We start from the raw sequence: 17,900 nt of genomic DNA on the forward strand, positions 1-17,900 counted from the left end.
AGTAATGACCAAGTTGATAAAATCGTAAAAGTTACGAGGTTAAAGTTGTGATTATACATATTGTTTTAACAAGTTAGCAAAGTTAACAGAGTTGCAAATGTTTCCACTCTAGATATTTTTATTGTTTGAAAAGTCTTGCCCCCTAGGTCCCGCTGGTGACGTAATATTGGCTTTATTCTTGGAATCTGATTTGCCTTGGTTGGGGTCTTCTGTCTTCAATAATGCTTCTTCTCACATTGAAGTTTTCTTATATTTCCTCGATTTAATTAGAAACTGAATTGTTAACCCCCCATTGTTGTTCTTCAATCCTACCCAAAATTTTAGCATGCCAAAATTAAAAGCAACACTACCATTGTTTGGTCACCTAATGCCCGCTTTTGCTTTATTTGTAATTCTATTCCCTGCTTGCTTTGCTAGGCATCTTATTAACCAAGATTGTGGCTCTACTTTCTGTGAAAATCTAAATATCAGTTTTTCATTAACCAACCTTTTCAGTATAGTTTTAACTTGAGTGTGAAAACAACAATTCCACCACTTTAGTTAGGAGAGGAGGAAAATTCTCTGTACGTACAACAAATCTTTTACGAAAACTATACAATACAAGTGCTCGATGTAACGGCCTAATTTTCAGTGGTATCAGAAATGGTGATTTAAGATCACTAAATCCGACAAGTAAGATTGAACAACATAGTAATTTAACATTTATGAGTCAAGTAAGAATTTAGAAGAATTTGTGAATTGGTGAATTTAGTGAATTAAAAGAATTTATTAAGTCAAACGGGTAAAAAAACGAGGTATCGAGACCTCTTGAAAACCGAGCCATAAATATTTTTATAAATATTTATGGAGTGTCAATTAGTTAGTATTAAAGTTTGGTTGAGAAATTTTAATGTTTGGGTAGTCAATTAAATAAGAAGAACTAAATTGTAACAAATGTAAAATTTGTTAGAAGGATTAAATAGCTCAAGTGTTAAAATAAAGAGGATTTAAAGGGAAATTAAGCCTAAAATTGAATAGTATGGACGGCAAGGGCAAGAAAATCAGCAGAAAAATAAGGGAAATAAAAGCAAAATTGGAAATTTTACAATTTTAACATATAAAATAAAGACAAAATTGAAAAATCTAGAGATCTCTTCATATTTTCTCAGCCAAAACGCCATATAAGGTCTATAGAAAGCTGGTTTTTCATATTTTTACATCATTTGAGTTTAATTCTTGATTTTTCTTGATAATTTTTATGTTTTTATGACTTTTACAATTAGGTCCACTTATAGAATTCATTAGTTTTTGATTTTATGGCTGAAATTGGAAGTTACCATAGATGCGTAAGGAAATTTATGATGAATTATTATGAAATTTAAGTCCTAATTTCATATTAAGCTGGTTTTATTAAGTGATTTTGATAGGAAATAGTATTTAAGACCTAATTGTAAAAAAAGTTGTGAATTGAAGGTTTCTGTTGAAATTCAGAATATAAAAGGTTTTGAAATAGTTTATAATGATAAAAAAAAGGTGTTAATTGAGAAAAACTAGTTCAATTGATGGGTGAATTGAGTAGGGACTAAATTATAAAAATTGTAAATTTGGGGGTAAAAGTGTAATTTTGAAAGTTGAAGAGCATAAATTGTGAAGTGAAATAGAAATCAAATAAATGCTAATGAGTGAAAATATTTTATATTATAGATCAAGAATCTAAAGAAGAACGAGGGAAAGAAAAAGTTGCATAATAGTCCCTAAATTTCAATATCTTCTACAAATCAGTCGGGTAAGTTCATATGGTTGAATTTAGATGTTTATTTGTGAATGATTGAATGATATAATGTGTTATTATATATGAATTTGTTGTGGGATTGTGAAAATTTTGTTAATGAAAGAATAAATGTGGAAAATGCAAATTAGGAAAAAACGCAAGAATTGAGTACGTTCGTATCGTGACATGTGATGAATTGACGGATAAGACCATGGTTGTTCCATGGCAAAGTGTGAAATGTTGGTATGGTATCATCCATACTGAGTTGTGAAATGTAGGTATGATATTATCAAATCCATACTGAGTTAAGAAACGTAGGTATGACATTTCCCATGCCGAGTTGTAAAATGTAGGTATGGTATTTCAATTAGCAAAAACCATACTGAGTTATGAATTGTGGCACTGAAGAATGATGTACTCAATTTCGTAAGTCATTTCCTAATTTGGTAATAAGTAATACAAGAGGAGTGAACCAAATGAAAGAGATTGAATAATTGTTAATGTTGAGCTCAACTATGTGAAGTATTATAACAGTGGTTGTGAATGGCAGGAAACTTTAGTAAATGTTTTGGTATTGTTTGGAAATATTGTGTTTGGTAAGCATTACTTTTAAACCTATGAACTTACTAAGCTTCAATAAGCTTACTTGTGTGTGTTTGATATTTTTATGTAGATTGAATTGAAGTGAAGTTGGTAGATCGGATCAACACAACAGGGCAAACTATCCAGATCATTCCGGTAGCTTTTGTTTTATGTTTAAATATTTATATGGCATGTATAGAGTTTAAATGAATTGAAGTAAAGATGTTATAAATTAGTTAACAATATTTTGTACTAAAATAGTTTTTGGTTAGTAACAGTAGTTTGACTTTGAAAATTCACCATAAATTATGAAAATCTAATTAGAGGTTGAATAAGATATGGAATTAAATCCTATTAAATCTAGCTTCAATAGTAGAAACGGTGTAAGCAAAAGACTTTCATATCAGGAGATATTTGAATTTTTGTGAGAAAAGGTCAGAGTGATTTCGAGCTCCCCTTTTTTGACTTGTAAAAATCATTAAAAATTGTACAGAAATAATTATGGAGCATAATTTATATGGTTAGATTCCTTAATGAGTATATTTTTAGGAGAAACAACCAATAACATTATTTGAATTCTTTACAGAGAGATAATTAAATTTTAGTGAAGAGTGGTCAGAACTGTCAAGCAATGAAATAGGGGAGATTTTAAAGAACAAACTGTACTTATTGGCTAAACCAAAAATTCTTAAAATTTTATGGTAGGAAGATACGTGAGTCTAGTTTCAGGGAAAATTAGCAGATCTTAATTTGGAGTTCCGTAGCTCCAGATATAAATAATTTAGTGACTATGACTTGAGTAGATAGCTTTGATGTGAATATAGGTAAATAATGAGATTTTTGTATAATTATTCCGTAAACTTCAGTAACATCTTATAACCCTGTTTTGATGACAGATGTGGGATAGGGGTGTTACACTTGATGTGAATTTGGACACGGATGATTGTAACTCCCTTCCTCTTAGTTTATTATCATAGGAACATTTTAAAATACGCTCGAATAATACAACTTATTTTAATTAAGAATGGACATTTCCGTAATTTCCTTAAACAAGTTGGTGCCCTATTGACTTGTGACACTAACTCAATCAGAGACTTAATTAATACAAGAAATCTTATCGCACACGTATGCGTGTGGAAACCACACATATAAAACACAAATATACTCAAATGATATAACTTTTTTTTAAAGGGTAACAACCAAGATTTCATAAATGAAGTTGATTCTATTGAGAGAATTCATCATGCTAATGTGGCAAAACTTATTGGATTTTGTGTGGAGGGATCAAAGCAAGCTCTGGTATATGACTTTATGTCTAATGGATCTTTAGATAAAATCATATTTACAAAAGAAAATAAGAACACTTTGGGTTGGACAAAAATGTTTGATATTGTGCTTGGGGTGGCTTAAGGAATTCACTACTTGCATCAAGGGTGTGACATGCAAATTCTGCATTTTGATAGTAAACCACACAATATTCTACTTGATGAGAATTATAATCCAAAAGTTTTCGATTTTGGTCTTGCGAAATTGTATTCTATAGATGAGAGCATTGTCTCTCTCACTGCGGCATGAGGAATGATAGGATATATTGCTCTTGAATTGGTGTACAAAAATCTTGGAGGCATCTCATATAAATTCGATGTTTATAGTTTTGGAATGTTAATGATGGAAATGGTAGGAAGAAAAAAGAATGTGAATGCTTTTGCTGACCACATTAGTCAGATATATTTTCCATCATGGATTTATGACAGATTGGATCAAGGAGGGGACATGGAGTTAGGAGATGTTTCTAACAATGAAAAAGCAATGGTGAAGAAGATGATAACAATAGCCTTTTAGTGTACAGAATTATTGCCTTCTGATCATCCTTCAATGAGTAAAGTGTTGAATATGCTTGAATCTAATATTAAACTCCTTGAGATGCCTCCTAAGCCATTTCATCAACTTCCTCTTGAAGCATTAATGGAGGTTCATAGCTATGAGAACTTTAACGATAGGCCAAGCTCATCACTGGATACTGTTACTATAACCAGTTCAAATGTCATATAAGGTTAGAAATATTTCATTTCATTATCGCATCTTTTAGCTTTATATTTCTTATATATATATATATATGTAGAAAATGGTATTACCTTTAAAATTTAATTTTTTAAGCTTCATTCTTTTCATTTACCATTAATAATTAGTAATTGATATGTGTTAAAAGTAACATGTTTTAGTATTATTCTTAATGTTTTTTGGGTGATTATTCAATGTTAATGGTGAATTTTACGCTCCTAATCCTTTAAATTCATGTTTTTTATACTTAGGAGAGCATTTTAGAGCAAAGCAAAAAACGAGCGAAAATCAAAAAATCAGAGCAAGCTACAGGGGCCGCATGGGCTAGACCATTCCACACGGCATATACACACATCCATGTATGCCACACGACCATGTGGCAGACCGTTTTGATTTCATGAATTGTATTTCAAACAGCAGGAAAACGTGGTTTTTTTTACTATTTTTCGAGTATTCTGTGACCTTATATATGACAAAAATAAGAAGATGAGAGTGAGTTATCATAGAATACTCAAGAAAACAACTCGACAAACACCATTGAAGTCGATTCTAAAATAGATTTCTATCAAGATTGAAGATTCCTTTCTGAATTGTTTGGAGATTATTAAGAGTTCTTTTTTCTTGCGATTATACTGTATCTTGGTTGTTGTTTTTTTGCATACATGAACTAATTTTCTAAATACTTAGGGAGATGAATCCTATGGCGAATTAAGTCGTTTGATTTTTATTTTATGCAATAAATACTTGAATCTTGTTTTCAATTATATGTGCTTAATTCTTAATTTAATATTTCTAGATTTGGTATATGATTTTATGTCAGATGGGTCTTTAGATAAAATCTTATTTTCTAAAGAAAACACAAACACTTTGGGTTAGAAAAAATTGTTTGTTATCGTCCTTAGGGTGGCTTGAGGAAAAGACTACTTGCATCAAGGATGTGACATTCAAATTTTACATTTTGATATTAAGCCACACAACATTCTTCTGGATGTGAATTTTATTCCAAAAGTTTCAAATTTTGGTCTTGTTAAATTGTATTCGGTAGATGATAGTATTGTCTCTCTCACTGTAGCATGAGGAACAATAGGATATATTGCTCCTGAAATGGTTTACAAAAATCTTAGAGGCATGATAAACCGTAATTTATACATATTTTTATCCCATGCTTAGCATGTTTTATGGATGATTTCTCCTTCGATTTGGTGAATTCGATGCTCCTAATCCCTTAATTTCGTGTTTTATACTTAGGTGAGCTTAGGAGAGTAAAAAGAGTGAGAAACGGATGAAAAACGGAGAACATTGGCCAACGTAAGAAATCAACACGGCCTGGACTTCCTCACAAGGGTAGACCACACGACCGTGTCAATATGGCAGAATTGAAGCACGACTCACACGGGTAGACCACATGCTCGTGCCTATTTAACAGCCTTGACCATGGCCTGAAACTATCGCACATGGGCGTGTCCCTTTCGAGCCCAAGTAGAGTCCTATTCGGAAAAGACGACTTTTGAGGGCTCTTAGGCATTCCAAAGCCTATAAATACACCCTAGGACAAGAGGAGAAAGGGACGCAGGGGGGCACGGAGGGTAGAAAGCAAGGAATTACTCGACGTAAGCTGATTGATCCATTTCAGAAGCTAGATTCTCCTGCAAGACTGAAGATCTCCCTTTAATTTCCTTCAAGAGTTTTTGGGTTTTCTTTATGTTTTGTATTCATTATTCTTCTGAGATGTTTTCCTTTATAATTATGAACTAAACCCCCTAAATACCTAAGGGGAATAAAACTTAAGGCAAATCTTGTTATTATTTTCTGAATTGTACGATATATATTTGACTTGTTATTAATTATGTGTTCTTAATTCTTGCGTCAATATTTCAGGATATTGTTTCAAGTTTATGCGCTTATTCAGAGGAGCAAAAGTTCCTATCTAAGAGTAACTTTGTCATAATTAAGCGGAGTTGATTGCACATCTAGACATAGGGTGATAAGATTTTGCCGGATTAGGGTGAAACCTAATAAGGGAATCCATAGATAGAGTTAATGCAACACTAGGGAGTTAATTAGAAAGAGATTTCAATTAATCAACCTAGGGTTAGATGTTGTTAGTCTCGAGAGAGATAATAATATAACTTAGGGATTTCTACAGAACAAGTTGAATGAATAAATCGTCTGATTCGAAGTCAAATAACAAGTGAAGTCTAGGTGGATTTTTCCTTGGGTATTGTTTTAATCAATCGGTCTCTCTTAAAAGTAATTTCCCCAATTTTCTCCCTGTGCACCTTTAGTTTAGTTAATTTAGTTTAGATAAACAAATCCCTTAATTTTTAGGCTAGATAATAAAAAGAAAGCAATTACTAGTACTTTTAGTTCCTTTGGGTTCGACAATCCGGTCTTGCTAAAACTATATTACTGTTTGATAGGTACGTCTGCCTTTATCGTGATAATAGTTAGTTTTAAGAACGATTAATTATAAATATTTAAAACTTGTCATGAATATCACGTATCAAGGCATCTCATACAAAGTTGATATTTATAGCTTTGGAATGTTACTGATGGAAATAGTATGAAGAAGAAAGAATGTGAATGCATTCGCTGACCACATTAGTCAGATATATTTTTCAACTTGGATTTATGATTGATTGGATCACGAAAAGGACATGAAGCTGGGAGATGCTTCTGATTATGAGAAAGTAGTGGTGAGGAAGATGATAATAACAATTTTTTGATGTATATAATTATTGCCAGATGATCGTCCTTCAATGAATAAAGTCTTGAAGATGCTTGAAATTTGTCGAAACCCTTTTTTTTATTTTGAAAGCAATGGGGATCGACTTTTAAAAACGAGTGTGGAGTCACCACCAATCTCTTGATTTAGGTGTGATTGGACCACCTATTAAAACACTTTATTTAATGAAAAATAAATTTGGTTTAGGTAAAATAAAAAAAAGGGGTTCGGGAGTCGGTTACGCATGAGGAAGGGTTAGCACCCTCATTACGCCCAAAAACTGGTACCAAATTGATTTGATGCTGTCCTTAAAAAGTTTTAAAAGAAAAGATTTTTCGAAGTATATAAAAAAATGTTTGAATAGCTCAAATTAGTGGTCAAAAATTTCTTGTTCCAAAGATATGTGGTTTCATACCCTGTACGATTGGATACGATCCCTTATACCTTTAAGATGCGATCGATTTTTGACTTTTGAAAAAAATAAAAAAATTATAAAAGGGGATATTCTCGGCTTTTTATAGCCGGATTTACAGAGGAAAAATAAATAAATAAATAAAAATACATTTCTTGGTCATCATCATTTGTATTCATTAGTTTTTCTTCTCGTGTGTTCTTTTGCAGAGATGGTCGTACGGAGAAGATGACCCCGGTGATGTGGAGGCTGGCGCAAGGGTCTCGTGTGAGACCAACCTTACAGTGTCGTTCCACTTGCTCCAGAATCTTCGGCATTCACCGAGGTGAAACAACTTTGGGTGTATTGGGCCTCGGGTTTTGGGCTAAATTTGGGATATGGGTTAATTAGTTTTAGGACTTATTGGGTTATGGGTCATTTTGGGGTTTAAATTATTTTTGGCCCAAATATTTGTAACCGGACATTGGACTTTTAATTTTGGATTTTTATTATTTTTGTTTTTTATTTTGGTTTTGGTCTTGGTGTAAGCCCGGGCAAAAATGGGCCATTACAGCTGCCCCTCTTTGCTTATTGTCGTGTAATGAGAATAAAGCAAAGATCTCAAATAGGGCCAATTTTGCCCCATTTTGCTGGATTCTAACTGTAAGGAAATAGGATCGGTGGCTCAAATCTGCTCCATTGCCGATACATGGAGATAAGATATGCCAACCTTAATCTGCCTACAATTGCTTCAGGAAATAGATCTGCAAATTCCAGTTTGCTTCCTTGCTACTTCAGGAAGATAAGACTCATTCTTTAACCTGCTCTCTTGTTACCTCAAAGAGATGAGGCTGGCGGTGAAATTTGCCCCATTGCCGATACATGGAGATCTGCGAAGATCCGCTCCGCTGTAACTTCAGAGAGATCAAATCTTTAATTCCCAATCTACTTCCTTGCTACCTCAGGAAGATAAGACTCATTCTTTAACCTACTCTCTTGCTACTTTAGAGAGATAAGGTTTAATAGTAAAATCTGCTCCATTGTCGATACATGGAGATAAGATTCCATCTGCGAAGATTTGCTCCACTACAACTTCAAGGAGATAAAATCTTCAATTCTCAATCTGCTTCCTTGCTACTTCAGGCAGATAAGACTCAATCGCCAACCTGCTCTCTTGCTACCTCAGAGAGATAAGGTCAATAGCTAAAATCTGCTCCATTACCGATACATGGAGATAAGATTCGCCATCCTCGATCTGCTTCGCTACTGCTTAGGGAGATAAGATCTTCAGTCTTCAGTCTACTTCCTTGCTACCTCAAGAAGATAAGACTTCAATCTTCAACCTGCTCTCTTGCTACCTCAGAGAGGTAATGCTTAAGGCTTAAATCTACTCTATTGCCGATACATGGAGATAAGATTCACCATCTGCAAAGATCTACTCCACTGCAACTTCAGGGAGATAAAATCTTCAATCTTTACCAATGTTGCTACATTGCCCTCTAGGGGACCTATCCTGTAGACTCCATTTTATATGCACATGCTTATGCCAAATAATTATGATGTTATGATCGAAATGAATCAAATGCTCCTAACTAAATGTGATGCTTATGTCAAATAATTAGGGTGCTATGATCGAAATGAATCAAATACTCCTAACTAAATGATACATGTAGAAATGAAAATGATTCCATTTTAACAATTTAGGGCATCGTCACCCGTTGTTCATTAATATGTCGTTACTGACACCTTTGCTCAACCATCATCTTGATGAAGTATCCCAAAAAAAATCCTATCATGTCTAGCGAGCTTGCCCCATTGTAATTCCCACGTCCCTTCTACTATTCTCTTTGAGACCAAACTTTGCAACTCATAATTGAATTTTCTTCTCGGTCAATTTGCTACCTCACTCCTCAGGTGTTATAGCCAAAGGTGTATTTTTGTTCTTTGTATGAATACAAAATGTCATTTCTTTTTCTTCGACAAAATACTATCATCATTTGGACAGAGACCTTAAAAAGGCGATTTATCCAAATATATCCTTGAACTTGAGCGTATTCTAAACAATTATCTCACTTCAGATTCTTGCATTATCTAGAAACTCTTAGAGTAATATGCAAAACATCTATTGTGAAAACATCACTAGTTCATTCATCATTATGTCAATGTAACATGCTTGCAATCAAATCGTGATAATGAACAAGAGTGGAAAGTAATCTTGAATTAAAAGTAAATTATCAAAAGAATAACAATGGCCATTAATTTAGGAATGTATTTCTTGAAAAAGAAAGGATAAAGATAACCAATTTTCTGAAAATGAAGACTAGGTACCCTTGTTATCGCAACTTGAGCTTCTCTGTACAAACTTCTTGAAGACTAATTCAAACTGAACATGTGTTTAAGAGATCAGAAGCACTCTGTCAATGCTTCAAGATACAACATATCCCCTTCATGGTTAACTCAGGTATACCAAGATCACAACCTCCTCACTTTGGATCCATATTTGAGCCGCCCTTTTTGGGTTTTCAACTCAAATCCCTTTTGGTCACAAGGCGCCCTTTACTGGTTTTCACCTTGGCCTCTCCTTTTTCTTTTTCCTTTCTTTTTTTTTTTTATTATTGGGTCTCAAAGCGCCCTTTGCGGGTTTTCACTTTGGCCTTTTCCATTTTTATTTGGGTCTCAAAGTGCCCTTTGCGGGTTTTCATTTTGGCCCCTTTTTTTATTTTGTTTTTATTGAAAGTTTCAAAGCGCCCTTTGCGGGTTTTCACTTTGGCCTTTTCCCTTGTCAAGTGTAGTACTTTTTGACTGCATCCAAGTTCACTAGATTAGACAAATTTTTTCCATCCATTTCGGCCAGTATTAATGCACCACCAGAGAAAGCTTTCTTCACCACATAGGGCCCCTCCCAATTCGGCATCCATTTACCTCTGAAATCTTTTTGTATGGGAAGAATCTTCTTCAAAACCAAATCTCCCTCATGAAACTCTCTTGGGCGAACTTTTTTGTCATAAGCTCGCATCATTCTTTTTTGATACATCTGCCCATGCCGAATAGCTTTTAGCCTTTTTTCCTCAATCAATTTCAGCTGATCATATCGAGACTGTATCCATTCTGCTTCATCCAATTCAATTATGACAAAACTCGAAGAGAAGGTATCTCCAGTTTAATGGGCAGGATTGCTTCCATTCCGTAGACTAATGAGAACGGTGTTGCCCCAGTAGAAGTTCTGACAGATGTTCGATAAGCATAAAGAGCAAATGACAATTTTTTATGCCAATCTTTGTAAGTTTCGGTCATTTTCCCCACAATCTTCTTGATATTTTTATTAGCTGCTTCCACTGATCCATTCATCTTCGGACGATATGGTGACGAGTTATGATGTCTGATTTTAAACTGACTGCAGACCTCTGCTATTGTACTATTGTTCAAATTCAGTGCATTATCAGATATGATTTTCTCAGGCATTCCGTATTGACATATAATTTCTTTCTTTAAGAATCTACTGACTGCCGATTTAGTTACACTGGCGTACGAAGTAGCTTCCACCCATTTGGTAAAATAATCGATGACCACAAAAATAAAACGATGCCCATTTGAAGCCTTTGGTGAAATTGGCCCTATGACATCCATGCCCTACATGGAAAATGGCAATGGGGAAGTCATAACATGCAAGGGCGAGGGAGGTACGTGAATCTTATCATCATAAATTTGACATTTATGACATTTCTTAGCATAATTGATGCAGTCTCCTTCCATGGTTGACCAATAATACCTAAACTGCATAATTTGTCTGGCCATTGTGAACTAATTGGCGTGCGTTCCACAAACACCTTCGTGCACTTCCTCCAAAATTTTCTTGGACTCCACGGCATCCACGCATCTCAAAAGTACCTGATCTTTCCTTCTTTTGTATAAGATCTCTCCATCTAAAACATAATCGCAAGCGAGCCTTCTCAACATTCTTTTGTTATTCTCTGTGGCTTGATCTGGATACTCACGATTTCTAACGTACCGCAATATATCCTGATACCAAGGATGATTATCTCTTTCTTCTTCCTCTATATTATAACAATAAGACGGGGCCTCATAAATACTCATCTGAATAGGCTTCACATCCTCTTGTCGGCTTACTTTGATCATGGAAGCCAAAGTAGCCAAAGTATCTGCCATCTGGTTTTTTTCGCGCGGGAGATAATTGAAAGTAATATCATCAAACTCTTCAACCAACCCCAACACCAATCTTCTATAATTGATTAGCTTGGAATCTCTTGTTTCCCATTCACCTTGAAGTTGATAAATTACCAATGCAGAATCTCCATATACTTCCAACAATTTGATCCTGCATTCTATAGCTACTCTGAGCCCCATGATACATACTTCATATTCTGCCATATTACTTGTACAATCAAAATCCAATTTACATGTGAATGGATAATGATCTCCATCTGGGGATACCAGAACTGCCCCAACTCCATTACCCATAGCATTTGAGGCTCTGTCAAAATTCAATTTCCAACAGTGACCTTTTGTATTGTCTTCTTCAGCAGCTGCTACATACACTATCTTTTCATTGGGGAAGTCAAAATTCAAGGGCTCATAATCTTCTAAAGCTCGGCTGGCCAGAAAATCTGCTATTGCACTCCCCTTTATAGCTTTTTGACTCATGTAAATTATGTCAAATTTAGAAAGCAAAATTTGCCACTTAGCCATCCTTCCGTTCAAGGCATTTGATTCCATCATATATTTTAAAGGATCCAATTTTGAGATTAGCCAGGTTGTATGATACAACATATATTGCGTCAATCTTCATGCTGTCCAAACCAAAGCGCAACACAATTTTTTAATTGGCGAATATCTCAACTCACACTCAGTGAATTTCTTACTGAGGTAATATATCGCCTTTTCCTTTCTTCCTGATTTGTTATGTTGACCAAGAACACATCCCATTGAATTACCAAACACGGTCAAATACAATATCAACGGCCTGTCTGAACTTGGGGGGTGATAACATTGGAGGACTTGACAAATATTCTTTAACTTTATCAAAAGCCTTTTGATATTTATCATCCCATTCCCCTGGGTTATGCTTTTTAAGAAGACGGAATATAGGGTCACACTTCTCCGTTAATTGAGAAATAAACCGCGCAATGTAATTTAATCTTCCAAGGAAACCCTAAACTTCTTTTTGGGTACGTGGTGGAGACAACTCCTGTATAGCCTAGACCTTGTCTAAATCAATCTCAATTCCCTTCTCACTGACTACAAAGCCCAATAGCTTTCCGGATCTAGCCCCAAAAATACACTTTGTTGGATTAAGCTTTAACTGAAATTTCCTCAATCTCATGAACAACTTTCTCAACACCTGAATGTGCTCCTTTTCAGTTCGAGATTTGGCTATCATATTGTCAACATACACTTTGATTTCTTTGTGCATCATATCATGAAATAAAGTCACCATGGCTCTCTGACACGTTGCTCTAGCATTCTTCAATCCAAATGGCATCACCTTGTGACAAAACGTGCCCCACAAGGTTATAAAAGTAGTCTTTCCTATGTCTTCAAGATTCATCTTGATCTGATTATACCCCGAGAAACCATCCATAAAGGAAAACAACGAGTAACCAGCTGTATTATCCACTAGTGTATCAATGTGAGGCAAAGGGAAGTTGTTCTTTGGGCTCGCTTTATTTAGATATCTATAATCCACACACATTTGCACATTGCCGTCTTTCTTGGGAACTGGCACCACATTAGCTACCCATTCTGAGTACTTGATCACCTGAAGGAATCCCGCATCAAACTACTTTTTAACTTCTTCCTTGATCTTTAAGACAATATCTGGCCTCATTCGTCGAAGCTTCTGCTGTACTGGCTTGCAATCTTCTCTTATTGGAAGGCAATGTACTGCAATATCAGGACTTAAACCATGCATATCCTGGTATGACCATGCAAAAACATTTTTGAATTCCTGAAGTAACTCAACAAGGTCTCGCTTTGTCTCTTCAGCTATGCATGTTCCAATTTTTACAACTTTCCCCTCTTCCAAAGTCACCATGTCTACGGTTTCTTTGTGAGGTAAAATTCGCTTTTCCTCTTGTTCTACCATCCTTAACAAATCTGGAGATAAATCACAGTCTCTATCATCTTCAAAGTCCTGAGATCCCTCTAAACACATGTCTCGCTCAAATAGTGATTCTGAGTCAGTAACAGCGTCGCTCATGACATTGATATCTAGGGACCTATTAAAGGTACAAAAATATACAAAGAATGAATGAATTTGGTAATTATTGCTTTGTATGATATGTTTATAAATTGAAGAAAGAATTAAGATAATTATTTAGATAGAAAGAATAACACAATTGCTTGTGAAAAGAATAGCATTTACTCAAAATGATAGCAAAAAATGTACTTCATTGAAACAATGATGTTTGAACATGAGCCTATTTCACAAAGAAATCTTTATTGTTTCTAGGCTTAAAACAACAAGTTTGTTTCGAACATTACTCTGAGCAAGCTCTAAAAATTACAGGAAGATCTTCTGCAGTCCAATTGTTTAGAACACTCCCAGGCTCATATGGACGAATATTTGACGAAATCCCCTCTTCAATTGTCTCTTCAAATATGGCATTAATGTACACATCTCCCAATGCTTCTTCCATGCTTTCTTTCTCTAACATTCCCCGTTCAAGATAAATAATGCCTCTTGATACAAAAGACTTGGAGATATGAGGAATTATCATGGGCTCCTACTTGATTTCCCCACCACTCACTCGGGCTCTTCTTCTTTCTTGTCTTCTTTCTAGCTCATTTTTTCTTTGCCTTGCATCTGGCTTGAACCCCAAACCAAAGCGATCCTGTTTGTCTTTCAACATTGGCACTACAATTCTTCCTTGAAGGTATTTTCCAAGTCCCTTTCCTGGCATAGCTCCTCGGCCTACCATCAACTGCAAACCCATCATCGTAGTTTTGGACATTTTTGGCTCCAAAATTCTACTTCCTTCAGTGATGAATGCTGCATTCACAAACTCCAAGGACCGAAAAGAACACTCAATGGCTTCCTCATCTATTTCTACATATGGTGCACCACTACTTACAGCCGCAATAATATCTTCTTCAGCATTTATTGTTACCAACCGCCCTTCTGATACCAACTTCAGCTTTTGATGTAATGATGAAGGTACCGCCCCTGCGGAGTGTATCTAAGGTCTTCCCAACAAGCAATTAAAAGAGGGCTTAATATCTATTACTAGAAAATCTATCTCATACGTAGTTAGGCCAATTAACAAGGGTACCTCAATTCTCCCCATGACTCTCCTCTCTGTGCCATCAAATGCTCGTACTATGTTCTGACATCCTTTCATATGAGAACTATCCACAGGTAACTTGTTCAGTATGGATAACGGCAACACATTCAATGCTGAACCGTTATCTACCAATACCCCTGGCAGCGTATACCCTTTACACCTGGTAGTTATATGCAAAGCTTTGGTAGATCCCATCCCTCCTGGCAGAATCTCATCATCATTGAAAAAGATAAAATTGTCTGCACTTATGTTATTAACCAACCGATCCATCTTACTAACAGAAATATCGTTGGTTACATATGTCTCATTTAGCACCTTCATCAATGTACTCCAATGCACCTCTGAACTCAGGAGTAGAGCCAATATAGATATGCGGGCCGACTGTTTACGCAACTGTTCTACCACACTGTACTCGCTATGTTTCAGAAATTTCAAGAATTCCTTAGCTTCTTCTTCTTTCACTGGTTCATTAACAGGTATATCTAGTTCGACTCATTTTCTTTTCTTTTGCTCAACCAGCATCTCTTTTTCTTTCACCAGTTCTGTTCAGGTATCATATCGCCTTCCACTGCGTGTGTGAGACCCTACATTTTGATCCTCCTTTAACGAGCTAGCTGAATTCTCCTTTCCCGGGATAGTCACATTACATTTATAGTTCCAGGGGACTTGCTTATTATCCTTGTAAGAAAAAACTGCGGGCTTCTGAATTATAATCTTTGGCGCCATTTGAACTCCTGCTTTATTCTTAGGACACGAGATAATAACCACAGGATAATTGACTTTTGGACTTGATGTGGACTCTGACGCACATATATATTCCTCCTTATTGATCTCTTCATAAAACTCCATTTCCTTGCTGTCCATCAGGCCTTGAATAACAGCTCTGAATTCTTCACATTCCTGAATTCTGTGTCCCTCTTTATGATGGTAATCACAATAATTTTCCATTCCATTATCATTTCCTTCTGTGCTTAAAGTAACTAATCCCCTTCTTGCCATCTCCTTCCAAACTCGTCTCAAAGGCGTCTTTACTTCTGAAACATCCCTCTTGGTCCTTTTTCCAATACCTCTATCTATTGCATTTACCCCGCCATCAGTATGATTAGGCAGTGGATTTTCAGCACCGGGCGCATTATCAAATTTCACAATACCCATTTGGATAAATCTCTCAACCAGCTTCTTAAAAGTGGTGCAATTTTCTATCGAATGACCCATAATTCCTACGTGATATTCACACTGGGCATTAGCATCATACCATTTAGGGAACGAAGGCTGTATAGGCTTCAAGTAAAAAGGTGCCACCACATGTGCATCAAACAAACTTTGATATAATTCTTTGTATGTCGTAGGAATTGGTGTAAATTGAATCTTCTCATTATTCTGCCTGGTCCCTGACTCTTGACGTGATGAACCCTGACCAGTAGTTGTTGCCTTTGGTTGACTCACAGTAATAGACTTCGAGTATCCCACGTTCGCATTGTTCACCTCATTCTCTTTCTTTCGTGGTACAGACATTTTAGCACTTTCTCCCACGTCTATCCTTCCATTTTTTATGGCATTTTCAATCATTTCTCCTGTCATGACCATATCCGCAAAGCTTCTCGTGGCACTTCCTAGCATATGCGTTATAAACGGGGCCTTTAAAGTATTAATAAAGAGCATCGTGGTTTCTTTTTCTAAGAGCGGTGGCTGAACTTGAATGGCTATTTCCCTCCATCTCTGAGCATACTGCTTAAAAATTTCGTTTGGTTTTTCCTCTATATTCTGCAGAGTAATTCTATCAGGAATTATATCTGTCACATGGCTGTATTGCTTCATGAATGCCTGTGTTAAGTCCCTCCATGAACTAATTCTATTTCGATTCAATTGATTGTACCATTTAGCAGCTACTCCCACCAGCCTATCCTGGAAGTAATGAATCAGCAATTGATCATTATGAACATACCCTATCATCCTTCTACAAAACATAGTGATATGAGCTTCAGGACAGCTCGTTCCATTGTATTTCTCAAATTCTAGCATCCTGAACTTGTATGGCAGTACTAAGTCTGGGACCAAACTCAGATCCTTTGCATTAATCCCAGGGTGTCTATCACCACCCTCCATTGCTCTGACCTTTTCCTCCAGCCATTTACATCGTTCTTCTAACTGCCTTTGCGATTCTGCCTTTGCTCTTTCCTCTTTTGCAACTTTATCCAAATCAGGGACCATTGGATTATGTGAGTTATTACCAGGATTATAACCTGAACCAGCTTGAAAATTCATTGGAACCGAAACCCTGCTTGAAATTGCTGAGGCCTGATTGTAACAGATGGCTTCTGCAAATTAATCTCTGGTTGCGTCTGCATATGTACAGGAGTGAAGCCAGGAGGATATTGGGGGTCTTCATTACTTTCTCCCATATTATCTATTGGACCTTTTCCCTTATCCATTCTTCCCATCAGCAATTGGGACAACTGACTCATCATCTCTCTTTGGGTCTCCATCATCTGTTCTTTCATTTCTTGCTGCATCTTATCAAGCCGTTCTTGCATCTGTAACTGCATTTGCTCTTGCATATCCTTTTGTATTTGTTCTAACTTTTCCAGTCTTTTATCCTTTGACTTAGTCTTTTTCCTCGTACCGTAGGGATGCATATTTGGTGTGTTTTGGTTGGTTTCCAGATTACTGAAATAATTTGTAATTAATTAGAATCTTATTATGATCTTTAATGCATATGATGTAATGTAATGCAAATGCATGAATACAAAGGAGGCATCAATTCTGATTCAATTCCTTTTAGAAAATTTCACTAGAAAATAAAGCTCTTTACATAAAACTGAGTTACAAATATGACTTCGCCCTAACACTGAGGGCCTTAATTTTCCTAAGCAATGAAGCTAGTTCTTGTCCCCTATCTGACTCCAGCTCGTACTTCACACTTAATACGTCCGCCTGTACTGCCAAGGACTGCAAGTAGTCAGCTATTTCTCGAATCTGCGTTACAGCTTCTCCCATGATGTAATCCCTGCTTCTAACTTGGTCCTGAGAGTAATGAAGTTGATTCTTCCACTACTCCTCATTTGCCTCCAAGAACTCAATCCTTATTTC

At 35.9% G+C, this 17,900-nt stretch overlaps 1 protein-coding gene and 1 pseudogene across 1 annotated transcript; one reads left to right on the plus strand and one right to left on the minus strand.

Annotated features, from left to right (window-relative positions):
• The first annotated feature begins 3,772 nt into the window (after nt 1-3,772).
• LOC108481658 (rust resistance kinase Lr10-like) lies at nt 3,773-4,384 on the plus strand (annotated as a pseudogene).
• Nucleotides 4,385-15,356: 10,972 nt separating this feature from the next.
• On the minus strand, nt 15,357-17,075 carry LOC108481659 (uncharacterized). The gene has a single exon (XM_017784762.2). It carries the CDS (start codon nt 17,073-17,075, stop codon nt 15,357-15,359), a length of 1,719 nt encoding a protein of 572 aa, XP_017640251.2.
• Nucleotides 17,076-17,900: the final 825 nt, after the last annotated feature.

Source organism: Gossypium arboreum, chromosome 1, assembly GCF_025698485.1.
Source record: "Gossypium arboreum isolate Shixiya-1 chromosome 1, ASM2569848v2, whole genome shotgun sequence".
NCBI classification, from domain to species: Eukaryota; Viridiplantae; Streptophyta; class Magnoliopsida; order Malvales; family Malvaceae; genus Gossypium; species Gossypium arboreum.

Bases quoted from the DNA above. Each gene is read 5' to 3' on its own strand.
- LOC108481659 (XM_017784762.2), bottom strand. From the start codon at position 17,075: ATGAATTTTCAAGCTGGTTCAGGTTATAATCCTGGTAATAACTCACAT.